The sequence below is a fragment of the Excalfactoria chinensis genome, chromosome 22 (genome assembly GCF_039878825.1).
Source record: "Excalfactoria chinensis isolate bCotChi1 chromosome 22, bCotChi1.hap2, whole genome shotgun sequence".
In the NCBI taxonomy this organism is placed as follows: domain Eukaryota; kingdom Metazoa; phylum Chordata; class Aves; order Galliformes; family Phasianidae; genus Excalfactoria; species Excalfactoria chinensis.
The window spans coordinates 1326045-1352713 of NC_092846.1; the positions used below are offsets into that span (position 1 = coordinate 1326045).

Below are 26669 nucleotides of genomic sequence, written 5' to 3' on the forward strand. Positions count from 1 at the left end.
GGAGAGGAGAGGAGAGGAGAGGAGAGGAGAGGAGAGGAGAGGAGAGGAGAGGAGAGGAGAGGAGAGGAGAGGAGAGGAGAGGAGAGGAGAGGAGAGGAGAGGAGAGGAGAGGAGAGGAGAGGAGAGGATCATATCATTGTCTAAGAAGGTAATTCATGTCCTGGAAATGTCCCTTTGTCTCCAGTGTCTGCTGAGGAGCCTGGGCTGAGCAGCCCAAGAGACGCTTGCATAGGAGAAGTTGGTGTTTGACCACTGGAAGTCATTCCATACACATTGTGGTTGGACTGTGCCAGACCCAAGCTCCATCCCAGACCCTGGACCATTTCCAACCAGGTCAGCAACAGCTGTTCAGAGATGCAAAGCCAGCACTGAGCCATCCTTCCCTGTGGTGCTTTTCTGTCTTCAGTGATTCAGAGACTCAGGCACTGCCTGCTGCATTTGGGTCAGTCCAGCAGTGCTGTGGCAATCATCATTGCCCTGTTGTGCAGAGATTTGTCCAACCTGCCTCTCTGGGCACTGACATCTTTGGTTTTTATGACCCAACGTGGCAGCGAGTTTCATGGTGTAATCACTGCTGACCACAGCCAGAAGGTTGGCTGTTGGAACACTGAGGCCAAGAAGGGCATCCAGAGACCCATTCCCCATCCCTGGGCAGGCAGCTCCAAGGCAGCACGCACCTCATGCCTTAAGCACACGGTGAGAAGCAGATCAGCACAAGACATCTCCTTAAGCTCATCTGGGAATCACTGCTATCAACGAGTCCTGCTTTCCCAGTCAAAGATGATTTACTCTGATCTGCGCTATTGATTTTATTGTGGGAAATGCGGTGATACCTTGAGAGAAGGAGAGACAGAGGTTTGACTTATGGGAGCGCGTGGGGAAGGCTCCCATCCCCATCGCAGCAACGGCCTTTTCTGCATCTGCACCAGAATTATTTGTAGTGTTTTATGCACCCATCTGCTCCCTGCATGCTCTCTATAAATCTCACTGGCTCTCTCTCACACACACATGTTTGCTTTCCATGTAGATTACTTATGATGAGAGTCTAATTAGACCCAGGGAAGCCTGCCTACAGAGCGAGCCTGGGGAGAGCTTAATTAAAGTCAATGGAGAAAATTATAGGTGAAAAAAAAAAAAATAAAAATTAGGGCAGAAAGGAAAAAATATCAAGAATGAAACTAAGGGGGGGGGGGGAAAGAAGAAGGAGAAGCAGGGAATTAAAAGCAACAAGAGTGGGCACCACCACCGGGCTCCCAGACCTGGCAGTACTGGAGGGCTGGGATCCAATGGGGCACCCAGTGATGTCGGGTCCCCATAAGGCATCTGGAGGTGTGGGGATCCAATGGGGTACCCAGTGGTTTGGGGTCCACACGGGGCATCTGAAGGTGTGGGGATCCCAATGGAGTACCCAGTGGTGTTGGGATCCCATAGAGCATCCAGTGGTGTTAAGATTCATTGGGGTACCCAGAGCTGTGATCCCATGGGGCATGTAGTAGTGTGGGAATCTCATGGGAACCCAGTGCTGTGGGGATCGCATGGGCACACAGCAGTGTTGGGATCCAATGGGGTATCCAGTGGTGCTGGGGTCCCATAGGGCATGCAACACTGTGGGGATCCCATGGGGCACACAGAGCTCTGGGAAACCCATGGCCCCCAGCTGCCCTGCAGCACACAGCCCCGAAGGGTGCAGGTTTGCTGGGCTGAGAAGGGCATTGGCCAGCTCCATGACTTCTGGTGGAAGGAGAACAACTCTTTCAGAAGGACTTGATTTAAAGACCACAAATGATGGAGAACCCGCCACATCCCTTGGCAAATTGCTCCGATGGTTAATTACACTCCCTGTTTAAAAGATGCATCTTCCTTCCAATTTCGGTTTTTCGAGCTCCAGCTCACAGCCATTGAATCTCATTACATTTTTTATCTCCTAGATTAAAAAGCCCTCCATTATCAGAGCTCTCCTCCCTCCGTCAGTACTGATAGATGTGATGGAGCTGCCTCCGAACCTCCCCACAATTAGCCGCACCGCTCTGCCTGCTGCCACTGCCTTCCCTCACTCTCTGACCCACATCCCATGTGGGGCCCTGGACATGATTTTCCTGGAGAGATGTTAAACATTCAGCAACGCAAAGCAGAGAGGTTTGGGTTGGGTTGGGTTGGAATGGGTTGGAATGGATTGGGTTGGGTTGGAATGGGTTGGGTTAGGTTGGAATGGGTTAGGTTGGGTTGGGTTGGAATGAATTGGAATGGGTTGGAATGGTTTAGATTAGGTTGGGTTGGGTTGGATTGAATTGGAATGGGTTGGAATGGGTTGGGTTAGGTTGGGTTGGGTTGGATTGAATTGGAATGGGTTGGAATGGGTTGGGTTAGGTTGGGTGAAGTGCTGACAATCTCATGGCCCCTGTTCCAAACTCCTGATGCCCCAAAACTGCTGTGCCCAGCTGCTGCCTGCCCAAGGCCTGGCGGGTCACAGAATCACAGCATCACAGAATTGTAGGGGTTGCAAGGGACCTCTAGAGATCATTGAGTCCAACCCCTGCAGCAAAGCAGGCCCCCTAGACCAGGTTGCCCAGGTGGGCATCCAGGCAGCTCTTGAACATCTCCAGAGAAGGAGACTCCACAACCCCCCTGGGCAGCCTGTTCCAGTGCTCTGTCACCCTCACAGTGAAGAAGTCCTCATGCATATTTGTGCAGAACTTCCTATGCTTCAGTCTGTGGCCATTTCCCCTTGACTTATCACCTTGTACCACTGAAAAGAATCTGGCCTCGTCCCTTTGCCTCCCGCACCTCAGATACTTACAGACACTGATCAGATCCCCTCTGAGTATTCTTTTCCCCAGTCTGAACAGACCCAGGTAATTCAGCCTTTCCTCATAAGACAGATGCTCCAGGCCCTTTGTCATCTTTGCAGCCCCCTGTTGGACTCTCTCCAGAAGATCCCCGTCTTTTTTGTACCAGGGAGCCCAGAGCTGGAAGCAATGCTTCAGGTGAGCCCTGACCAGAGCAGAATAGTCAGAGAGGATCTTGACCTTCTGGCCACCCTCCTTTTAATGCAGCCCATAATGCCATTGGCCTTCTTGGCCACGAGGGCACACTGCTGGTTCACGGACAACCCATTGCCCACCAGGACCCCCAGGTCCCTCTCTGCAGAGCTCCTCTCCAGCAGGTCATCCACCAACCCGTACTGATACTGGTGGTTATTCCTTCCCAGGTGCAAGACTCTTGCTCTTGTTAAACCTCATCTGGTTCCTCTCTGCCCAACTCTCCAGCCTATCCAGGTCTCTCTGAATAGCATCACAGCCTTCCAGTGTCAGCCATTCCTCCCAGCTTCATATCATCAGCAAACCTGCAGAGGATGGATGCTATCCCCTCATCAAGTTCACTGATGAAGATGTTGAACAAGACAGGATCATTAAGTCACCATGGAACCACTCAGATCCAACCCCAGCCCACCCTGCTGTGCCATCAGTACCACATCCCCACAGTTCTGGGCACAGCTTCACCCCACAGCCCCAGACCTGCACCCCACAGCACTTCCAGCCCTATAGCACGAGCATCCATGGGAGGAACAGTGTTGGCACCAAACCACCACCACAAACAACATTGCGTGCGGGGAGGTTACGGAGCAGTGCTCCCATTGCACACCCCGCGTGTGTTTGTCTTCATTAGCGCAGTAATTCATGGTATGGCCTTGCTAACATTCAAATCAGAAGGAAGAATATTAAAAAGAAGAAGAAGAAAAAAAAAAAAGGAAAGTAATTATGCTTTTCAAAGTAAGGCTTTATGGGTAAATTGTATGCAAATCGCCATCTAAATCAGGGCGGCATATCTTAAGCGGATCTTAAAGTTGTGAAGGCCTCCAGCGCATCATTGATATGTAATCAGCAGAGATGTATGATTCTGCTCCTCACTTAGGCAAATGTGAGTGGCAGAGCTCCGGTTGGTAATTGCTATTTATCACAGTGGCTGATGCGAGGAGCTGTCATCTGGCTGCGGGTGGGACCGGCCCGCCATCCATCAAGCTGCTCGGAGGCGGCTGCTGCATGACTGTGCCACGTTGGGGTTTCCAGGTGCTGTGAGTCCCACGTCCCAACCTGGCTGCTGGGACATGCAGGTCCCGTTTCTTGCCTTAGCTCAACAAAATGCAAGGCAGAATTCAACCTGAGCTGAGGGAAGAGATGTGATCTCTCACCAGGCTGCAGCTCCGGTCGTCTCCTGTCCAGCAGATGGTTCAGCTCTGAGTTGCAGCCATGTGCAAACTAAGAGCAGCACATGGGACCATCCCATAAACCACACCTGTAATCTTCCCCCGCAAAGTCTGCCCACAGAGCCTGTGCCTGCAACCCCCCCCCCCCCTCGAGCAGTTAAAGCAGCTAACTGACCCAGCTGCCATGCAGGACTGTGGCAGTGGAGCAGTGCATGGCTGTGGCTCTGCTCACACCGCTGTGTCCTCACACCCGTGGCCATTCACCCCCACTCACCCCTCCCTCCTCCTGGTGAGCTCCATCATGGAGGCAGCAAAGTGTTATGTACTTGCAAGCCCCATCATCCTTAAAAGCGGAGTGATGCACGCTCCAGATGAGAAAAGAGCCTCCATCCCATATGTTAATAGATAGCATTAGGGCAATAATGAAAAGCACTTGAGACAAGTAAGCCCCTATCAAACGCTGAGTAATAGAGATGCACAGAGTGAATCACAATGCACCTCCTCTGCAAAAGATATTAAGACGTCTGCTTTAGTGCAGGGCCCATTCACTCCAACAGCTGCTCCGTTCCTCTGATTGAAGCAGGAGTAGGGAGCACTTTTCCAGCCATTTCCACGCACCCAGCACTTTGCACGCTCGTGTGCAACCCCATCCTGCAGCACAGTGAGGGATGCAGTGATGGGCACAGAGCTCAGGTCCCATTGCATGCACTCAGGCTCCGACTCACGCCGCTGCTGAAAGGCGCTGTCCTGCAGTCGCAGATGGGCGCTGGGTGCGGGCTGCTGATGGGAGGGATGAGTAACTCCAGCAGAGCCCTGTGCCAGCACTCCCAGCACTGCGGCAGGCCGGGAACATGGAGTGCTGCCCAGCATGGGGCTGGGCTCCTCCACTGCACAACCTGATGGGATAGGACTGTGTTGAGAGCCTCAGCCCAACCCCAGCTCAACACCATTCCCACTCCCAGCCCAACCCCCAACACCACTTGCAGCCCCAACCCCAATGTCAGCCTCATCACCAATCCCAACCCCAGCCCCATTCCCAGACCTGCCCTCACCTCCAACCCCAACACAAACCTCAACCCCAGCCCCATTCCCAGCCCCAACCCCAATGCCAAACCAACAGCAATCACAGCCCCAAGCAGTGCCATCCCCAAGTCCATTCCCAACCCCAGATGTGTGGTGGGAAATGGAAACCAGAGGAGTGAGTGTGGGCCATGCAGGAGCTGGGGGGAGCAGCACCACTGTATATGGGATAATGGGACACACAAACCTCTGCCCGCTCTGTGCTGGGTCACACTGATGCCCCCTGGCCATGGGACTGCTGCCCCACAGCAGATGGGTCAGAAGGGAGCATGGCATGCTTTGCCCTGGTAATTAGGGCAGGCGTGGCTGGCTAATTGCCTACACACCCAGCACTGTGGGGTGGGTGGTACCACACATCCCTGACCCCAATGCAATGCTTCCAAGTGTGGGGTGAGGGCACAGCTGGGGGCACCGCCCGACCAGTGCTGAGCCATCTTGTTGTGTCACACTGCACTGTGTGGCATTGCGTTGTGTTGTGTCACATCACGTTGTGTTCCATTGCGTTGTGTCGGGTTGTGTTGTGTTGCACTGAGCTGTGTTGTGTTGCTCTGAGTTCTGTTGTGTTGTGCTCCATTGCACTGTCTTGTGTTGCATTGTGTTCTGTTGTGTTACGTTGTGTTGTGTTGCACTGACAACCCCACAGTCCCACAGACCAGTACCCCCAGTACCCCCATTGACCCCATTGCCCCCAGAGCCCCATTGCTCCCAGTACTCCCAGTGCTCCCAGTGCCCCCACTGCTCCCACAGCCCCATTCCTCCCAGTGTCCCCGTTGCCCCCCCAGTGCTTCCAGTGCCCTCACTGCTCCCAGTTCCCCATTGCTACCAGTGCTCCCAATGCCCCCACTGCTCCCACAGCCCCATTGCTCCCATTGCCCCCACCGCCCCCAATGCTCCTAGTGTCTCTGTTGCTCTCAGTGTTCCCAGTGCCCCCATTGCCTTCAATGCCCCCCAGTGCCCCCAGTGCTCCCAGTGTCTTCAGTACTTCCAGTGACCCCAGAGCCCCATTGCTTCCAATGTTCCCAATGCCCCCACTGCCCCCAGTGCTCCCAGTGTCTCCGTTGCCCTCACTGCTCCCAGTGCCCCCATTGCCTCCAATGCCCCCCTGTGCCTCCATTGCCTCCAATGCCCCCCTGTGCCCCCAGTCCCTCTCTTCCCTCCCCGTCCCTCCCCGCACGGTCTCGCCGCATCCACGGACGCGCAGTGCCCTCTGCCGGGGCCACGCAGCCGAAGCCTCTCGGTTGCCACGGAAACGGGGCCGTCCCCATCAGAGATGGCACTCAGCTCCCCCCCCCCCCCGCATCCTGCATCGCGCATGTTGCACTCCGCATTGTGCACGCTGCATTGTGAGGGGGGAACTGCCCTTTGGTTCTTCCAGAGCAGCTCAGTTCCAGTGCGGCTGCATGCCGACAGCGGGGACCGGGACACAATGAGCAGCGCTCTGTGCTCTTCCCTCTGCAATCTCCCCTGGGCGGTGCAAGCAATTGCAGGCAGCGCAGCGTGCGGGCCATGCATGGCACTGCAGGCGGTGCACGGCATAGGTGGTACACAGTGCATACAGAGCAATTGAAAGAGGAGCTCATCAGGAGCACTCAGCATGGGGAAATCGTGCTTGACCAACCTCGTAGCCTTCAATGATGGCTGGGCAGGTGCAGGGGGAGCAGTGGATGTCGTCTGTCTCAACGTCAGCAAGGCTTTTGGTGTTGACTCCCATGGCATCCTGATAACAGAGCTAAGAAGGCCTGGAGCATCTCTTTGTGAGCAAAGGCTGCACGACCTGGAGTTGCTCAGCCTGGGGGAAGACTGAGAAAGAATCCGATCAGTGCTTATAAATATATTCAGTGTGGGAGAGAAAGGGACATGACCAACCTCAGTGGTCTGCGGGGACAGGACAAGGGGAAATGGCCACAAACTGGAGCATAGGAAGCTCCACACACTTCTTTATGGTGAAGGTGACAAAGCACTGGGATGGGCTGCCCAGGGACATGTGGGGTCTCCCTCAATGGGAATATTCAGGACCCACCTGCATGCTGAGCTGTGCAGCCTGCTGTGGGAGCAGCTCCCCCCAGGCTGATGTGCCAGCCCCCTGAAGTCCTGCCTTGTTTGATCACTGCCTTTGTTTACAGTCTGTTGTGGGGGGAGAGGCAAATGCAGGTTGTGTTTTGCTCTGAGAACTGATCCTGTTGGTTTTTCCTTGGGGCATTCCATGCACTGTGACCTGCTGGCTGGGTCCTACAGGTTGGCTGCAGGCCAGACAGAGACTGCTTGGCCCTGAGCAGGGCCCTAAATATTGCAGAGGCTGCACCAAGTGTGGCACTGCAACCAGGACAGCACTAGCTCTGCTGCTGTGCTGCTGCACCCTGCCACCAGCAGATGGAGGTCAGCCATCCGTTCCTGCCATGCAGAAGTGGGCATTAACAACCCTAAAGGAAAAGAGAGAAGCTTAACAAATAAGCTGAGATATCTCAGAGCTTCTTGCAAGGGTCCCATCCCATTTCATCCTATCACATCCAATCTCATCCCATCCCATCCTATCCCATCCCCATTCAATCCCATCCCTGTACCCATCTCCATTCCCATTCTCATCCCTGTACCCATCTCTATCCCACCCCACCCCATCTCATCGTATCCCATCCCATCCCATCTCATCCCATTCCATCTTATCACACCCTATCTCATCCCATCCCCATTCCCACTCCCATCCCACCCCCATTCCTATCCCCACCTCCATCCCATCCCATCCCACCTCAACCCATCCCATCCCAAACCATCTGATGCCACCCTACCCTATCCCCATCTCTACCCCATCCCATCCCATTCTATGCCACTCCATCCCATCTTATCCCATCTCATCCTATCACATCCAATCCCATTACACAATCCATCCCATCCCACTCCACCAGTGACTCCAAAGTGCCGTTCCCATATCTCTCCCTGCTGTTCACAGTCCCTATTGCCCATCTTTTATATCCATGACACGAGCAGCTCTGAAGGTGACAGCGGGACCCTCGGGCAAGCCAACAAGCAGAGAGGGGCACGACCACGTGCTGTGTGTGTAGGGGCCGAATGGCTGCAGACAGGGCCGGGCCGGGGGCGGCCGCTGGCGGTGCTGGGGGGCTCCGTGTGCCGGCGGGGCCCGGCAGGGGGCGGCTGAGCGCCGCGCTGTCCCGGCGGCCGCCGCGCTCCCCCCGCGCCGCCCCCCGCCTCACTGCGCAGCGCCAACATGGCGGCGGCGGCGGCGCGGCGCTGAGACGGAGCCCGCAGCGCTCGGGGCCGCGCAGGTGAGGGGCGGCGGGGCCGGGGCTGGGGAGGGGGCAGCGCGGCCGTTCTGCGGGGCGGGGCGAGCCCGGAGCTCGGCTGTCACGGCGGCCCGCTCTGCCCGGCTCTGCCCGGCTCTGCCCGCCCGCGGCCCTCCCTCCCTCCGCGCCCACCCGCCAGCCTTGGCAGCCCGCACGGCCGCCCGCGTTGGCCGTGCTGTGTTCGGCCGGTGCGGGATTGCCCGGCCCTGCGGGGTGACAGCGCGGCACGGAGCCGGCATCGATCCGACACGGCCCCGCTCCGTGACCCCGCCGGGGGGGGACGGCCCTCACTGCGGGACAGCCCGCACTGCTGCCCCGGGATACGCCGGGCCTCCTCCGCAGCCCCTCGGGATCCGCTGCTGGAGGGGAGAGCTGCGGGTCGGGGGTCGGGTCGGGGGTCAGGCAGAGTTCGCGTGGAGGGCCGGGCAGGGTTTGTGCTGAGGGTCGGGATCCGGGTCGGGATCCGGGCAGGGTTGGAGCTTTTTATCCACGGCACGACGTTTAAAAAGAAGCACGTTTAATCGCTGCTGCTCGTTTAAAGCCGCGGCCTCGATTACAGGAGCCGGGCGGTGCTCGGATGTGCCGCGTAGCATCGGCCGTGGCCACGGCAGGGCCTGCAGGCAGCCGCCAGCATCAGCGCTCCCAAAGGGTAAAGCAGAGAGGAGCCAGCTTTTAAGGGCCCGGCTTTGATTTTTGCCTCCCTTTCTGTTGACTGTTGTTGTTTATAGCGAGCAGCGGGCGCTGAGTGGCTGCGAGCAGCCATGTGGCAGCTCCTCCTCAGCAGCAGCAGAGGGAAGCCGCTCCCCCCACCGCTCCACGGCCGCGATGCTGTTCCTTTCTGATGCTGTTCCTTTCTGATGCTGTTCCTTTCTGATGCTGTTCCTTTCTGGTGCTGTTCCTTTCTGATGCTGTTCCTTTCTGATGCTGTTCCTTTCTGATGCTGTTCCTTTCTGATGCTGTTCCTTTCTGATGCTGTTCCTTTCTGGTGCTGTTCCTTTCTGATGCTGTTCCTTTCTGCCGCACGCTGAATTTAACCTCTTCAAAGGCTTTATTCTCACATAAGCTGTGTTGCTGTCCCCATTTCATACCGGCTTTCTACCCTGCGGGGGTTTCTACCTGCCCTTCTCTGTGCTGTGGTCAGGCTGGGCACAGCAGCACTGCACTGCATGGGGCTCGGTGACCCCATTCTCAGTAGGTCTGAGTGCTGCTATGGGGCAAAGGAGTGCAGCTCTGGTGTTTGTTTGCTTCAGTGCTGGGCTGGAGGAGAGAGTTTGAGGCATGCACTCGATGGGCAGCATTGGCAGTAGGGCACAGTCAGACTTGGAGGTCATTTCCAGCCTTGGAGATCCTGTGCTTTCAGGGGGGGAGGCTGCAGTTGCTGCTGTGCTCCATTCCTGCCCCATTGCTGGGGGTTACAGTGATGGCTTTGTGGTTCAGGCTGTGTTCTTGCACTCTGGGTTCTCCCTGCCCACTGTGCTGCTGGCACAGCTTTGGCAACACATGGCCATGTGTGTTCAATGCAGCCCATGTGCTGCCGTGTCATTTCATACTGCTTTCAGCTGGGAGTTTGTGAGTGCTGCTGAGCTCTGCTGGCATCACAAGCCACGTGGGTGCCCAGCATGGAGTTTAATAGCTTGCAGACAGGCTCGATGAGAGCACCGTGTCTCAATGAGCCGCTTGGCAGGCTCTGAATGCACCTCCATTGCTGCAGGACAGCCTGCTGGTTGCTCGTGGCCTTGAGTTCTGTTTGCATTGGTGTCTGCAGCAGTCTGTCTCACTGCACTGTGCATGCACCTCTGGAGGTGACGTTGCAGTGCTGTGCCACATCGCTCCTTCCCTTCTGCTTTAAGAGTGCACAGAAGTTCTGCTGAGCACTTGCTGGATTGCTCTGTTTGCAGCTCAGGGTGCGTTGCATCTCGGGGGATTTGAGCTCCTTCAGTCACAGCCAAGCCTGGAGTTGTGCACAGGATAAAAATAGCAGGCGGTAATTAATGCACGTCCTCGGCGAGCCCAGCTCTGCTGCTCTCTCCTGACATGTTGCACTGCTGCAATTTCCTTTCCTTCTCCGAAGGAAGAGATGAATTAATCTCTCCCCGCACGGGTAGGAAGGAAAACAAGGAGTCTGGGAGTGGGACGGGAGCAGGGCTGTGCAGTGGGACGGGAGCAGGGCTGTGCAGTGGGATGGGAGCAGGGCTGTGCAGTGGGACGGGAGAAGGCTCTCCCTGAAGTTCAGGTATACTTGTTTCATTAATTACTGGCTACAAACTTCTGGTGCAACTTCTCCACCCGATACTTTCTTCCTGTATCTCCCATCCCATAACCAGGAGATGCTCCAGCAGTGAGCTGATGATGCAGAGCAGTGAGGGCTGTGCTTCAGGCTGCACTCCAGCAACGTCAGCATCCCACAGCACAGAGCTCCCATTCTCCTGGAGCTCCCAGGGATGAGGACATAGCAGTATGGGCAGGGCACTTCTCCCAGCCTCCTCAGGCTGTCCATTGGACGGGGCTGCTCTTTGCTTCTTGCTTTGGGATTGCTGCCCCAGATGGAGAGCTGCCTTTGGCTGTGACGGCACTTCCTTGGCAGATCCTGGTGTGATCCATATGGGCCCCAGAGGGGCAGTGAGGAGAGGCGGCTGTGCTGTGCCGGGCTGCACTCCCTTCGTGCTACCCCTTATTTTTATGGCTCTCCTGAGCTCTCTCCTTTTTATTCCTAATCAGACTCAGTCATTTAAATCCTTCTCAACACCCAGGCAGCGCTCATTGGTGGCCCTTTGGCTGCACTGCAGTGGGAAGTGGGACTCTGCCTTCCTCTCCAGTTGCATCCCAGGGCCACACTAGAGCTGTACCCCTCAGAGCAGAGTGCTGAGCATGGTGTCCCACTGCTCCTGTGCCTGCTGTCCCCTTGGGGAGAAGGGCTGCTGGTTTGGGGGATGAAGCGATGGGTCTGTATTCATCAGGAGGCATTTGTGCAACATGGGAGTGAAAGCATCGCTGTTCTCCCAGTGGTGCCATCAGGTAGCTCTGCAGATGTTCACATGCTCCACAGCTGGGGGATTTTCTCATGGCTCTTTCTTTTCTCCTAGGTGTCTTCAGTTACTTAAAGGCGAGTCGCTCCCACGATAAGGACGGCAGCGGTGATAGAATGCGGAAACCAGGGCCCCAGAAAGGTGAGCTGTGCTGTGCTGTGCTGCACAGGGCTGAGCAGGGCCACAGCTGGGGGGCCACGGGGGCACAGGGAGCGTGTTGCCAGTACCCCACTAGGAGCAGAGCACAGTGGAGCAAGAGTGTGCATGACATGGCCGTGATGGGCATGGCCACTTCTAAGGTGTCCTGGCTGGTGCTGAGTCCCCAGGATGGTGCACAATCTCTCCTTCGCACTCAGCAAGCCCTGCAGTACTGTAGCTATGTGTAGCAGCATGCATACCATGCCATGGCTGTGTGCAGCAGTAAGCGTGCTTTGCCATAGCTGTGTGCAGCAGCAGCAGGGCTGTGCTCACACAGTCTGCTTGTGCATGCACACGCTGCTGCTTCTCCAACACAGGCATACTCCACTGACAAGGCATGAAGCCGTGGAGCTGCCTACCCTGTGTGGCTGCAGCCCTACAGTGCTGGCTGCTGCTGGCCCTGCTGCAGGGACAGGTTGCAGGGCTGTGCCTTGCAGGCTGCCTGCAGCTGAGCACGCTGACCTTGGGCTCTGCAGACCCCATTGATTTCCTTCAGTGGTGCTCCATCCATGTGCATGGCCAGCGGGGAGCTCATCTCAGCACTTTAAACATGGGGGAAGGGAGCAGCAGAGCAGGGCGCATCCTCCACGGCCCTTTGTTCACATCTGTGCATGCACATGGGGCTCGTGGCAGGAGATTGCTACTCCCAGTTTTTCTCCTTCCTTTATTTTTCTTAAGCATCCCCTTGGCTTCTCTTACAGCAGTGTTATCCTCTTCCCAGCACTGCTTGTCCTTTAATGAAGCATGAGCTGCAGGAGAGCAGGATGGGGCTGGCTGCAGGGTGAGGGCAGCAGTAATTCGTTCTCCTTTTTAAAGATAGTCATCTTTTAGACACACGAAGGCGGATTTGCCAACAGCAACAGTGCTTTTTCTGTAGCAAGCTTTACCCCCACTGCAGTGCAGCTCTTACCAGGCTCGTCACTGTGTGTGGGAGGCTGTGCCCCTCACTGACACAAGTGCTTTGTTTCTTGTCGTAGCCATAGACTGGAAGGATGGTAAGAAGCACAAGTACAGCCGCCCGCCAGATTCCCCCTCCCAGTACCAAGGTAAGAGCACACATCCCTTCCTTTCCCTTCCTTTTATTCCTTAGAGCATCATTTCAGGGGGTTGATATCCCCTTGGGGACTGAAATGTACCAATGGAGCCCAAAGCAGGAGAAACTCCATTTACAGGCAGTGCCTGACAAACAGCTCTTAAGGGACAGCCTGTTGGGAGGGCTCCGTGTGATCCCATCTGTGCTGGACCAGGGCAGCTGTTCCAAAGGCTGCTGGGCAGTGCTGGGCTCTGTTCTCCCCATTGCTGCAGCAGTACGTTTTGTGTGGCCATAAACACCAGAGGGCTGCAATGAGAGGGCACTGCCTGCGAGCAGCTCATGTGCCAGGAGTGCAGAACTCCCAGCACCAGTGCTTGGCCTTCCCTCATCCTGGCTCCTGTTTGAACTCTCTTTTTTCTCCCCTTAGGTCACTTTACCTGGGAGAAATACCTGAAGGAGACATGTGCTGTCCCAGCACCTGCCCATTGCTTCAAGCAGGTGAGAGGGGCTGAGGGTGAATGGGAAACTTGAGGGAGACAGTCTGCAGCCCAGAAGTGCTGTGCTGGGGGTGGGCCCCTTTTTGGCATGGGGAATGCTTGAGGGTATCTGAGGCTTACCAGAAATCAGCATGTGCTGAAGCAAAGGTGAACACACAGGTTTAGGTGCTGCAAATGCAAGCATAGCTCTGAAGGGCCGGATGGCAGAGAGCCGTGGGGTGCTCATAAGGCTGCGGTGCTCGCAGTGCTGTATGTGCTGGCTCTAACAGTCCCCTCTTTCCCTCGGCAGTCCTACACTCCTCCTGCCAACGAGTTCAAGATCAACATGAAACTGGAAGCCCAGGATCCGCGGAACACCACATCCACGTGCATTGCCACAGTGGTGGGGCTGACAGGCGCCCGCCTCCGCCTGCGCCTCGACGGCAGCGACAACAAGAACGACTTCTGGCGGCTGGTGGACTCAGCTGAGATCCAACCCATCGGGAACTGTGAGAAGAATGGAGGGATGCTGCAGCCTCCTCTGGGTGAGCTGAGCTTCAGTGAGCGCCCACATCATCCATGGGGATGAGCAGGATTGGTTTTCTCATGTTTCTGGGACAAAGCCTCTGCAGTGCCCATCGCTATCGCAGTGCTGTCATCCCCTGCAGCTCGCTGGGCTGTTTTCAGGCATGCCCACAGCTCTGAGTCCTGTGTGCCTCAGAGGAGAGCTGTGTTCTCAGCTCTGCCTGCTTTGAGTTTTGCCAGCAGATGGCAATAAGAGGAATCGAGCTGCAGAGCTGAAGTCATTTCTTACCTTAGGAGGTCAGTGTGCTGTGCCCAGCTCTGTGCTGTGCCCCTCACTGGTCCCAACAGGAGTGATGCTCTTGTGCCCAGCAAAAGCACAGGGAGCACTCAGCAGAGCACTGTTCTGCCTGCCTGCAGGGTGTGTGAACCTGCAGCTCATAGCATGGCATTCCTGCACTCCTTGTAGCACTGCTGGGGTGCTCCAGCAGTGAGGGGTGCAGGAGGAGCAGTGCAGAGGTGCAGCTGCTGTGCACTCAGATCATGCACTCAGATCTCAGGGATTTGCATTTTCCTGCTCACTGATTTCTCCCTGCTCTGTCAGAGCAGCTGTTTGTGGCTGCAGCCCAGGATCTCAGTCTGACAGTGCCCATCTCTGCTCTCTCCCTGCAGGCTTCCGTCTGAACGCCTCCTCCTGGCCCATGTTCCTCCTGAAGACTCTGAATGGAGCAGAGATGGCTCCCATCAGGATTTTTCACAAGGTATTTGGCTGTTTGGGAGTGAGTGTATCCTTCTGGTACATCCCCATCCTGCATGGGAGATGAGCACACTACCGCCATTGCCACGTGCTGCTCTCCCTGGCAGCTCCATGCAGCTACTGCTGGTTCAGGGTAGGGCTCAGTGCTTACAGAGTGCTGTATGGGCTGTGCTCAGCAGCACGGGGATGCAAGCTAGGCAGCTCACAGGGCACACACCCACCCCATCTGCTCATGGAGGTGAGTGGCAATGGAGGGGCAGCCCCGCTCCAGGTGGGCACCGCCGCTCTCTGAGCTCGTTTTCCTTTTCTCATAGGAACCACCATCTCCATCCCAAAACTTCTTCAAGACAGGTATGAAGCTGGAGGCGGTGGACAGGAAGAACCCTCACTTCATCTGCCCGGCCACCATTGGGGAGGTGAGAGGTTCTGAGGTCCTCATAACATTTGATGGCTGGAGAGGTGCCTTCGATTACTGGTGCCGATATGATTCCCGGGACATCTTTCCCGTAGGCTGGTGCTCGCTGACTGGAGATAATCTGCAGCCCCCTGGAACAAAAGGTAAGGCCACCTCATTGCCCAGCACTCTTACACTTGAGGATACAATAAGGGAACCACGAACATTACTGATTTTACGCCGTGGGGCTGCTCCTGTTTGCACTCCTGGTGGTTATCCTGGTGTGACTTTTGTGTCTCCTCTGTGAACATGGAAATGCACAGGCATGGGCAGGAGCAAAACGTGAATGCTGTGTGATGCTCCTGAAAAGGCCTTCGTGTGTGCTCTGCTATTGCTGAACTTGTCTTTCCTTAGGGAGTCTGAGCAGCTCCAGCTTTCACTGCTCGTAACTGGGGTGGAGAAGCGAGCTGCTCCGGGGTCATGGGCAGCAGTGGAGCGAGAATCCAAAGAGCCCCTCTCCATTATGAACAGAACAGAAAATCGATTCTCAGGGTCAACCTAAAGAAGAAGGGTCATGGCTCACTTACTTAAAAGTCACATCTGGGGAGGGTGAGGATGGAGAGTGATGTATGGCTCAGGGGACAGCAAACTGGAGAGGGAAATAGTGGCTGTGATAAGAAGGAAGAGATGACGGTGGGTTAATAGCTGTCAGTTCTGGGCAGTGCCCTGGAAGGGGTGGGTGGGGAGGACACCCCCCATTACCAGAGCACGGCCTTGCAGATGTCTGCTGCTGGAGTGGCATCCCTAGCTCTGCTTGTGCACATGGAGCAGCACATTGCTGCTGAAGGGCAGGGAGGTTCTGCAGCCTTCCCTGCAGTGTGCCCCCTTGGCTGCAGCACTCTGATGGCAGGCAGTGGTGTAGCTCAGGACAGCCTCCATCTCTCAGCACCCTCGCTGCCCTGGGATGTGTTTAAGTGCTCAGTGTCTGCAGGTGGAGCTGATGCTTAGGCACCAGGCCACCACTTAACGTGTTGCAGCACTTCTCTTTCTGGTTGCTGCTGCTTGGTTTCTCTCCTTCCTGCAGAGGTGATGGCTGGGAGTGCAGGAAAGCACTGCGCTCAGTGCTGGGAGCAGTGTCCTGCTGTGGGTGCTGCAGCACAAGTGGCCCCACATTGCTGCAGGTCCATGGCTCAGTTGTGCACAGAATAACTTTTGTTTGGGAGCTGGTGTTGCACCAGCATCACATCTGCACTTTTCTTCTATGGTCTACCCTGAAGTTTTGCCATAACCTGTGGATTTGCAGTGCTGTCTGGGCTGGGAGTGCTGCTCCCTCCCTTATACTGTGGTGTAGAAGGCAGAGTCCTGTGCTGCTTGATTCTCTCCTGCAGTTCACTGATGCTGCTGAAGAAGTGAGGCTTGCAGCCCAAGCATGCAGTGCTGGCTGCAGTGCTCCCAGGTGCTTTGGAGGCCGTCCTGCCTTTGCTCATCCGCAGAGCATCCAATGCTGTGTGTTCTGCTTGCACCTCGTGTTTTGGAGGAGGGAGGAAAGTGCTTTGGAGCCCAGGCAGCTTCCCAAGCCCAGCTCTGGCACTTGGGGAAGTGCTGCCACATCATGTGTCCTTGTTGGTGTTTGGTGCTGAGCACCCAGCCCCGCTCACTGCACAGAGCAGCGTGTCACAGTGCTCTTCTTGATCCTTTTATTTTTATAACTCCTGAATGGCTTTAAAAAGAAGAAAAGATGGAACAAAGCGCGCCCACCCACCGGTCTGCTGGCTCCTTTTGTGCTCTGAGACATCAGAGGTGCCCAGCTAATGTTTAACCAGGAAGCCAAGGCTCAAAATGCACTTCAGACAAGAGCAGAATGAACTCCTGAGCACCACGGGAGTGTTTTGGTTTGATCTGGGGGGTCAGAGTGACTGGGGATTGCACTGCAGTGTGCTTGGGGTGAGAGGGCATGGGGTGCAGCGTGGGGGAGACTTGCTGTGAAGGTAACTGCAGACAGGTGCAGTGCTTTCTTATCCCTTGCATTGGAACCATGTGCCCCAGTGGGCTCAGTGCTCCTGAATTGGGTTGGAACTGGGCTGCTGGCTGCTGCTGGGCCTGGGCGCCGTGAGCACAAGGAGCACAAGCTGGGGCTGCCAGCACTGAGAGCTCCTTGCAGGGCTACAGGCACAGCCAGCAGCAGGCTGCTGCAAACCAATGCTGCTCCCACGCTGAGAAGGATGCTGTCTGCAGAGCAAATAACAGCAAAAAAAACATGTTGAGTTTGCTGGGAGCAGGAGTGGAGCTGGCAGGAGAAGGGGATGCAAAAGCAGGGGATGCAAAAGCAGGTGCTGCTGTCAGCAGGAGGCGTTCATGTTGGCTGCAGGTGTGCTGGGGGAGGGGGGGCTGACGGGCAGCTCTGGGGGATGCCCACTTGGCACTGCCTTATCCCGTCCCCAAACACTTTGTGTTATGACAAAAGGGACACGTGGCTCAGCTCACCCTTTGATTTCCTATGGCATGGAAGGTGGTGGATGGCAAGGAGTTGGGTGGGTGGTCATACCTGGAGGGGTTCTGTGCACACTTGGAAGCAGTGGTGAGTGCTGTCCCCTGGGCTGTGGGGTCCCTTCCAACCTAACCGAGCTGTGGTTCTGTGATGTTACACTGCTGCCCAAAGCACTTGATATCTCTCCTGTACCCAGAAGAAATGGAGAGATGGATCTTGGAGCTAAGCAGATCTGCATGATCGGCACAATGCCTGCACTGGTAACAAGCATTTGGACATCCCCACTCTGCATAGTTCTCTGTGGTGCCCAGCTGGTCTCTCATCTCACCTAGCTTGTCGCCGTGCTGGGGTGAATAGTGCTGCTCTGCTGGGTGGCTGTCCTGCATGTTGAGCCACTCTCGTGGCACTTCACCCCATGCCGTTGGTTCTGCTGTTCTGTGACACATGGAAGGTCCCTTTTGCCGTGTGTTTGACAGGACAGCCAGCGTGGTGCAATGGGAGCCTTCAAACATCAGCGCTGAGCAAAGGGCTTCTTCCTGTGCCAGTGGCCAAAGGAGCACCCACAGAGCTGTGCTCTGCTGGGCTTTGCAGTCTGTTAACAAGGAGTGCTCTGTGGGTGCCTCTGCCATCACATCCAGCTGCACTGATGCCCTCCAACCTTCTCCTGCTGTGCGGACAGCAGGTGCTGCAGGGCTGTGCTCTCTGTTGGTGGGGGGAACACTTTGCTCCACTCCCTGCTTTGTGTCCACCAGCACTGGGGCCTCTGGGTGCCCTGCTACACCTAGAGCTGCCCAGGGCTGCAGTCATTCCTTCCATGCCTCACTCTGTGAGGATGGCTGTTTGTCCCCATCTCTTTGACACCCTGCTTACCACGAGGCAGCCCTCCCCTTGTCCCATGGCTCTCACTCTGTGTGAAAGTTTTGCAGCTGCTCTGCAGAGCCCTCAGTTGTAGAGTGGCTCTGTCGGCACACGCTGTCCTCCTCTTACTCATCCCTTTGGTGTTTAAAGGCTGTGTCAGGGTTCCCCTCACTCTGGCACCTCCTCCTGTGCACACACGTGTTCAGCACATAAACAGGCTCCCAGCTTTGTGCTGTGCCAGAGGTATCCGTGTGTGTCTCGCAGTGCAGCAAGGGTTGCTGTGGTCTCCTTGTTGCAGCAGTTGGAACAGAAGGTCTGTGCTGCAGCCCCAGCCCCAGAGGGGCTCAGGGAAGAGCTGAGCGGTCCCAGGGGCTGTGGCCACTCCAGGATTTTCCCAAATGATGCTGTTTAAAGATGGAGGGCTGCTCTTGTTTTCATCCTCGCCTGATTTAATTACATTTGCTTTCTCTCTTTTTATTTCAGTTGTGATTCCAAAGAGCCCTTTACCTGCCTCCGAAGTAAACTCGGAGAAGCCTAGCATGCACAGTAGCACAAAGACTGTTTTGGGGCATCAACAAGGGCAAGGGCGTCGCAAAGCAGGGAAGAAGCGTGGTCGAACGACCAAAGCGCTAATCCATCACCCCATGCCTGCGCCCTCCAAATCAGTGGAGCCTTTGAAATTCCCCAGAAAGAGAGGCCCCAAGCCTGGCAGTAAGGTAAAAGCTGGTGCTGATTCAGGCGGGTGCGAGGCAGTGCTGCTGTGGGATGCTGCATGCGTGTGTCTGTGCAGCGCTAGGAGAGCAGAGGGGAATGTGGGGCTGGGAGCACCTCGGAGCAGCTGTGCCCTGCAGGGCCTTCCCATGGAGAAGCTGTGCCTTCAGAGCTGTGTTAGCCATGGGGTAGCACAGCATGGGCTGCAGGGCTGGCAGGGCTGGGGCTCGTCCTCGTGCTGCTCATGTGTGGGACAGACAGGTGTTGAGTGCGTCGGTTCTTGAGGCTCCCCGTCATCACCGCGCCGTGGCCTATGGTGTCTTGTATGTTGGATGCACAGCAGCATGTAGCGATCGTGGGTGGTGGAGGAGAGTGGGGGTAAAAGGAGAAATATCCTCTTTTTCTGCAGAGGAAACCTAGGACATTGCTGAGCCCAGCACCCACCTCTCCAACCACCAGTACCCCTGAACCCGACACAAGCACTGTGCCCCAGGACGCTGCTACAGTCCCCAGCTCTGCCATGCAGGCTCCCACAGGTAAGGCTCTCGGGCCGCACCCCTGGAAAGATTGCACACATGGGACTGCAGCCATCAGGGCACAGCAGGGCACTCCTACTTCTTTGTGAGCACGTGAGCCAGCAGCAGGAGCAGAGGTGGCCCAGCTCTGCATAGGGAGGACAGATGAGCTCAGCTCAGCTTTTCCTCTGCCCCTGTTTGTATTGGAGATGTGCAGTGGCTGTGGGTCCATCTGATGGACATGAGGATCCCTGTCTCTGAGCTGCCCCCTGTGTGGCAGTGACCACAGAGCCCTGCAGTGCCCACGCAGCTCCAAGGCTGTGTGCTGCAGAACCATTCCTGCTGAGCAGCGAGGCTGTGCTGCTCAGGGCAGGGTGTTGGGGCACACAGGGACACAAGGGAGCAGAGCAGTGGCAGCTCTGTGCAGCTGGGTAGGAGCACAGCGCCGGTCCTTTGTACATTTGAGCAATGGATGTGGGTAGGACCCTTTGTTTCCCCAGAGCAAAAGCAGCCCGCTCCCCCAGTTGCTCACTGTGTATGGTGCAGCTGCTCTCCCTGGCTGGAGCAGACCCTTGGGGACTGAAAGCTGGGAAGCAGGAGCAGCAGCAGAAGTGCCTGCAGGAACACTCCAGGGTGGTTCCCCAAAGCAAGACAGCTGCCAGCTCTTGGGCAGCGGCTGTGCTGGACTCATTCGTGTTTTGGGAGCATTTTGACAGTCTTTGAAACCTGGGCATCCCTCAGGTTGGATGTTAGGCATCTTTACCGTGCATTCTTGAGCGGGTTAACAGCAAACACGTTTCTCATCTTGGCAGTTTGCATTTACTTGAACAAGAACGGCAGCGCTGGGCCCCACCTAGACAAGAAGAAAATTCAGCGGCTGCCGGACCACTTTGGACCTGCTCGAGCCTCTGTTGTGCTGCAGCAAGCAGTGCAGGCCTGCATCGATTGTGCTTACCATCAGAAAACAGTCTTCTCCTTCTTAAAACAAGGCCATGGGGGAGAGGTCATCTCAGGTGAGAACTGGCCTGCAGCACTTTGCCTTCAGAGATGTCGTGGCAAGAATCTTCTCTCTGGAAGATGAAGTTTGGCACAGCCCCGGGCCGGGAGCAGACAGAAGATTTCTGTCTTCTCTTCCTTGCTGATCAGCTGGTGCAGGGCAGGGGCATGTCCTTGGGGAGCAGGCATCACCTCCATCCCAGCGCTGCTGGGCTCCAGGAGAGGATGGCACAGCATGGGTGGGCGCTCCGCAGCTCCTGGTGGAAGCAAGATCCGTGCCACGAAGTCTCTCTTCCCCAAGCCCCGGTTTTTAATGCTCCCCGAGCCCCTGCTGAGCTGGCCGTGGGAGCACAACCCCCTCAGATGGCCATTCCGCCCCCCATCCCACAGCCCCACTCCCATAGCCCATCTGGGCTGTGCTGGTAGCTCTGGTGCAGAGTGTCGATGTGGAGATGCAGCAGCTGGTGATGCGGCCCCCTGCCCTTGCCAGGGCCTTACGTGTTGGGCTCTGTTTGTTTCTGTCTCCAGCTGTGTTTGATCGGGAACAGCACACTCTGAACCTGCCTGCAGTAAACAGTATCACCTACGTCCTCCGCTTCCTGGAGAAGCTGTGCCACAACCTCCGCAGTGACAACCTCTTTGGGAACCAGCCTTTCTCCCAACACAGCCACGCGCCGCGCTCACACGAGTACGACCACGAAAGGTATCTACCAGGTAGGAGCTGGGGCGGGGGTGGCACAGGGGGGACCCCAGGTCCCGTACCCAGCTTTCCCCATCGCTCGGGAGGCAGCAGTGCGTTCTGCAGCGATGCCGTGCTGCTGCCTGCAGCTCAGAGTGCCGTGCTGGACTTGGGGGTACACGGGTGAGCAGCAAGCACAGCTCAGCACTGAGCTCTGCAGGGAGCAGGTGCTCCAGTGCCTTTCTGAGGCGCCCAAATGCAGTGGGTTCTGGTGAGGGGCGTTCCGTCCTTTGTAGAGGTTGTGGGAGGATGAGGACGTGCTGAGAGCGAGAGCTGTCGCTGTGTCACCTCCCACCCCGTGTGCCGCCGTGGGGCCAAGCAGGAGAGGGTCAGGGAGCAGTGGAGCTGCCAGCAGACAGAGCTGATGGCTGCTGGTAGGAGCAGGGCTGGTGTGCAGTGCCATGCATGGGTCAGTGTGAAAGCACAGGCAGGAGGAATGCTGGAACCACCATGTGTGGGTACCAGTGTTACCTGGGAGCTCTGCTGCACGGCAGCCAGGGCTGGTTTCTGGCCTGCATCTCTTCTTGGCAGCTTGGTAACCACGTCTCCTCATCTCAAGCAGCACTCAGGGCTGCTCTGTGTTCCTGCACAGCTCCAGCCATTGCTGTGTCCGCAGCCCCAGCAGTGCGCCTTGCGCCTTCAGCGTCTGCATTGACTCCGGTCCTCAGCTCCTTCTCATTTCTCTCTGAGCAGGTTCTGTCCTGCCTGGCCCAGCCTGGGAAGGCAGCAGCAGGTCTCTGTAAGTGTGTGCCATGGTTACTAGCAGAGACACCAAGTGGTGCTGCTCTGCAGTGGTGTGCAGGTTTGTTGGTGGGTGCTGCACAGCACTGCTCCGTGCTCTGGCACTGCTCTGTCAGTGGAGCAGTGCAGCGCTCCCATTCTGCCCCATGTGTGCTGAGCTGCCATGAGGTGGGAGCTGGGCTGAGCCCCCCAAGAGCCACCTGCTGCTGTTTGGTGCCTGCCCAGCGTGTTTGTGTGTCCGTCGTACCTGGGGTTCCACACTGTTGGAGCACCTTCATAGGGTCAGGGCATCCTTGCACTGAGGGCATTTTCCTTCCGTCGTGTTTTTCTCTGCCCATCCCCTTCCCACCCCCATCCCTCCTCTGTTGGCTGTAATACATCTCCTGCTGGGTGAGCACCTGTCCTTTGTGCCACCTCTGTGCCACCATGTGATGCCAGCCCTATGCTGCTGGCCACAGCACTGGGGATGGACTTGATGGTTCTCAACATGGGAACCATGGGACCAGAACCTGCACGGTGCTGCCAGGTGCTCTGGGGCTCTGAGAGAGGGAGATGGGACGGGGCTGAGCTGAGCAAAGGTGGCACTTGGGGTGAAGATAGCAAAAAGCACTGTGGCTCCCGGTGAGCTTCGGCCCCCATCTCTAGAACTCACAGAGCAACATGCAGAGTGCTGTGTGGGCTGGTTGCGCCTTGGGGGGGTGGTGGGGCACATGGGTGGCTGTGGCACGACCTGCCTTGCTTCCCAGCTGCTCTGAACAGAGCTTGTTCTCTTTCCTTAGACAGAAGCAGTTCGTTAGACGGCACTCTGCAGGGACCAGGCCGGGGTACAAAGCGTTATTGCCAAGATTCCCCTCCATACAGTGCTCCTCTCTCCCCCAAGTTACCAAAGAATGACCGTCACCCGCTGGAAGGTGAGCACAGCATCTCTTCCCAGCACTGCGGGCACAGAGCTGGGAACAGGAGGGGTGTAGGAGGGGTGCTGCTAGCATGGGAGCTGCACAGAGAGGGACAGAGTGGTACTCAGGACATGGAATCCCCACAGCAATACAGGGTGAGCAGAATGCAGTGGGGGTCCTTCCCACCTTGAGAGCTGGCAGCTGGGAGCACTACAGTGGGGCAGTTACCCACATCTGGGTGTCGTTGCTGTGTCACTGCTCCTAATGCAGCCCTGTTGTTTCAGTCTGTCTGCCTCTGAGGTTTGCTGCGGCGTTGTGCACGGGCTGGTTCTGCACAGGCTGGTTGTGCATAGGCTGGTTGTGCATTGCAGCCTCACAGCTGGGAGCTGCCCTTCCCTTCATGTTCCTTACAGTCACGCTGAGCTGTGTGCTGTCCCTCCTTGTTGCACCTCCCAAAGCGGCTGCAATTGTTGGTGCTGGGAGAAGTGAGTTTGGGTCGTCATGCTGGGCTGGGGGTCCATACAGCCTCACACTGCTCCTTGAGCACACAGCTGTAATGTGTGGGAGTGTGGCCATGTCAACACAGTGACTCTGTGTTCACTGTTGGACTGCAGGCATTCTGAGGGTGAGCTTTGCACCCATAGTGCTGCACCGACGCAGCCTTGCATGGCCACTGTTCCTGCATGGGGGTGCAGGGCTTGGCTGCAGCACAGCAGCCTCACAGAGCCTGGATGGGTGCTTGGGTGACAGAAGGAACAACCTCACCTTTGCTTGTGGCATCGTTTGTGGTATGACACAGTGCTGTGCAGCCAATGGGGTGCAACCACGGGCAGCAGCAGTGCAGGCAGAGGGGCACCCAGCACACAGAAAGCACCACGTGCAGTTGGTTTGTGGGCACTGCTGCCTGTGATATGGGGCACTGTGTGCTGCTGGACTTGCTGGGTGTTCTGTGACACAGAAGCTGAATCTCAGAGGGCGGCTCATGCAGCACTGGGTCTGCCTGTTCTGTGGTTGGGTCGTGTGTGCTATAGTAAATGCACAGCTGTGCTCCTCATGGCCTCCTTTGTGCCAAGGGGTGAGCAGCACTGCCTGCTGCCCTGTAGGCTCGTGCCATGTGCTGCCCTGCAGCTCCACAGCCTGCACTGCTGCCCCCAGTTGTGCAGGGCTGCAGTGCAGTGTCCTCCATGGAAGCAGTGGCAGGATGATGGGCTGCAGGCAGTGTGGTCAGCAAAGCAGCCACTGCGTGGGTCTGGTTATGGGGTGGATCTGGCTGTGGGCACTGGACCCAGAGCTGGCCAAGCTGCTCACTGCCCTTAAGGTGGGACGGGACGGCCGCATGCACTGACTGCAGCATGCTGTGTTCCAGGTGAAACCTTCGTGCTGGGAGACGGCCCCCCCGGGCCCCTTGAGCCTCGCATGGACCCCATGGACTCTGCCCTGAACGCCGTCAACGCCTCCGGTCACAGCCGAAGCTCCAGGGAGTTCCACCTGCAGGGATACCGGCACCTGCACCAGCCCTGCAGCCTCAGCCAGGGCAGCACCTCCACGCTGGGCAGGCTCGGCTCCACAGGTAGGAGCATTTGGGGGCACTGATGGGCGTGGGCTGGGGGAGGGAGCACTACAGGAGAGCACCGGGCAGTGCCAGAACTGGGATCCATCAGGGGGCTGCAGTGTGTGCTTCGTCCATCTGAGCCGTTGCTTCAGGCAGGGCTGGGGGGAATGGGGATGTGTGGCTGCAGATGCTGCTGCATGCACGTGGGGTAATGCTGCTGCATGCATGTGGGTAATGCTGCTGCATGCATGTGGGGTAATGCTGCTGCATGCATGTGGGGTAATGCTGCTGCATGCATGTGGGTAATGCTGCTGCATGCACATACTTCACTCTGCCATGTGCTGTGCCCCAGGCTCCGAGCGGTACCGCGATGGAACACGGCTCAGTAGCCGCGACCCCTCGTGCTGGACGGTGGAGGAGGTGATGCAGTTCATCCGGGAGGCAGACCCACAGCTGGGACCCCACGCTGATCTCTTCCGAAAGCACGTGAGTGTGTGTCCGTGTCAGGCCAGGAAGGGGCAGAGCAGGGATGGCTGTGTAGGGCATGGCCCAGTCTGAGCTCTCATGCTCTCTGTGTGCTTGGAGAGCTCATCTCACAGCGCTGAACGACACCAATCTCTTCCCTTTGGAATCCTAAAATTCACTTCATTGCAAACTTCTTCTGGCAAGAAGCACATTGCAAGCACAGCTCAGAGTGCCCTGAAGCTCCTGTGGAAGGGCTGTCCTGCCAGTCAGGGGATGGGATGGTGCTGGGTTGCCCAGCTCTGATGGCGCTGTGCTTTCTCATCCCGGCAGGAGATCGACGGGAAGGCGCTGCTGCTGCTGCGCAGCGACATGATGATGAAGTACATGGGGCTGAAGTTGGGCCCGGCCCTGAAGCTCACCTACCACATCGACAAGCTGAAGCAAGGCAAGTTCTGAGGACCCTCAGCACTCCGTCCGCACGCACCCACCCACGCCACCGCCGCAGCCCGGCTGCAGGGACGCACCATGTAGAGCCGGCCCTGTGCCCTCAGCCCCTCCTGCCCCCCTGGGTGTTTGGCCACATGGAACAGGGTGGGTGCCCATCCCCAAGCACTGCCCGTCTTCCACGCCAGCATGGAGAGGCAGAGCGCTGCCCCCCCTCCCCCAGGGGTCCTCTGTATTTATTTGGGACTGGGGAGGCCCAGGAGATGGAGAGAGGCTGAGGGGCAAGGAGGAGGGCTGGGCACCATGGGACTCATCAGCCCTTCCCTTCGCCTTTTTTATGATGAGGAGTTGTCCATTGGAAACTATGACTTTTTTTTGTATGTTGAACTCACAGCTCCTGGGGATTTACAGCTGGAGGTGCAGAGCCCATCTCCCCACAGCCGTCCCGCTCCCTGCAGCTCCATCCCAGCACTGGGCAGGGGGCTCTGTCTGATGTATTTATTTGCGATGGCACTTCGGCTCTGAGCTGCTGGCCGGGGCTGCAGGGTCCATCCCTGCACATCCCCATGCAGCAATAGGCAGGAGCACCAAGCAGAGCCCCCATGCTGCCCCAAGAGCAAGCAGGGAGCTCCACTGCACTTCTCCATCCCTGGGGTACCCCCTATTGCTGCCCCACATTCCCACACTGAAGTGGGAAGGAGGGATGGAGGGGAGGGGCAGGTTTACCCCAAATGGGAATGTTGCAAAGAAAAAAAGAAGGCAAAACTTGCAAACCCAAAGTGACAGAAAGGCTTTCGTCATACAGCACTGCCAGCACTGCGCTCCCTGCTCACAGGGGGGGGTCCCATAGATGGGGGTCCCACAGATGGGAGACCCACAGATGGGGGTCCCGCACCCCCCACCCGTACCTGCGCCGCTCCCGCTGCAGCCAGGCCCCCACATGGGCTCAGCCCGTGTTTTCCTTCTGCACTTATTTTACTTCTATTTGTTTATAAATAAAAGAATAACGCAGAGCTTGCAGCGCTGCTGCTGTGTGTGCAGGCAGGAGGGGAGCTGGGGAGGAGGGGGAGGTGAGGGGAAGAGGAGATGCTGCTGTGGGGAACTTCCTTTCTCTTCCGTGGCCACAGAGCATAGGGTGCAGTGCTCACACTGCAGCAAGAGGCAGGAAAAGAGAGCACAGCTGCTGCCCCAGGAGTGCAGAGCAGAGCTGAGGGCACCATGCACTGCTGCCCATCCAGCCCTTGGCCACAGTGCACTCTCCTGGCAGCCGTGCTTTGC

The 26669-nt window shown here is 57.0% G+C and overlaps 1 protein-coding gene across 2 annotated transcripts; it reads left to right on the forward strand.

The window, feature by feature from the left end:
• The first annotated feature begins 8479 nt into the window (after positions 1-8479).
• On the forward strand, positions 8480-26410 carry SCMH1 (Scm polycomb group protein homolog 1). Of its 2 annotated transcripts, XM_072355276.1 has the most exons (15): positions 8480-8562; positions 11664-11747; positions 12782-12850; positions 13265-13335; positions 13624-13858; positions 14508-14596; positions 14907-15150; positions 18816-19048; positions 19453-19579; positions 20371-20571; positions 21083-21268; positions 22814-22945; positions 24297-24500; positions 24835-24968; positions 25278-26410. In XM_072355276.1, the coding sequence occupies exons 2-15, from the start codon at positions 11723-11725 to the stop codon at positions 25401-25403; spliced, it is 2076 nt and encodes a 691-aa protein (XP_072211377.1). In that variant the 5' UTR covers positions 8480-8562; positions 11664-11722; the 3' UTR covers positions 25404-26410. The 2 variants fall into 2 exon arrangements, with proteins under 2 accessions (XP_072211377.1, XP_072211378.1); XM_072355277.1 differs by lacking the exon at positions 22814-22945 and having other exon boundaries at positions 8481-8562.
• Positions 26411-26669: the final 259 nt, after the last annotated feature.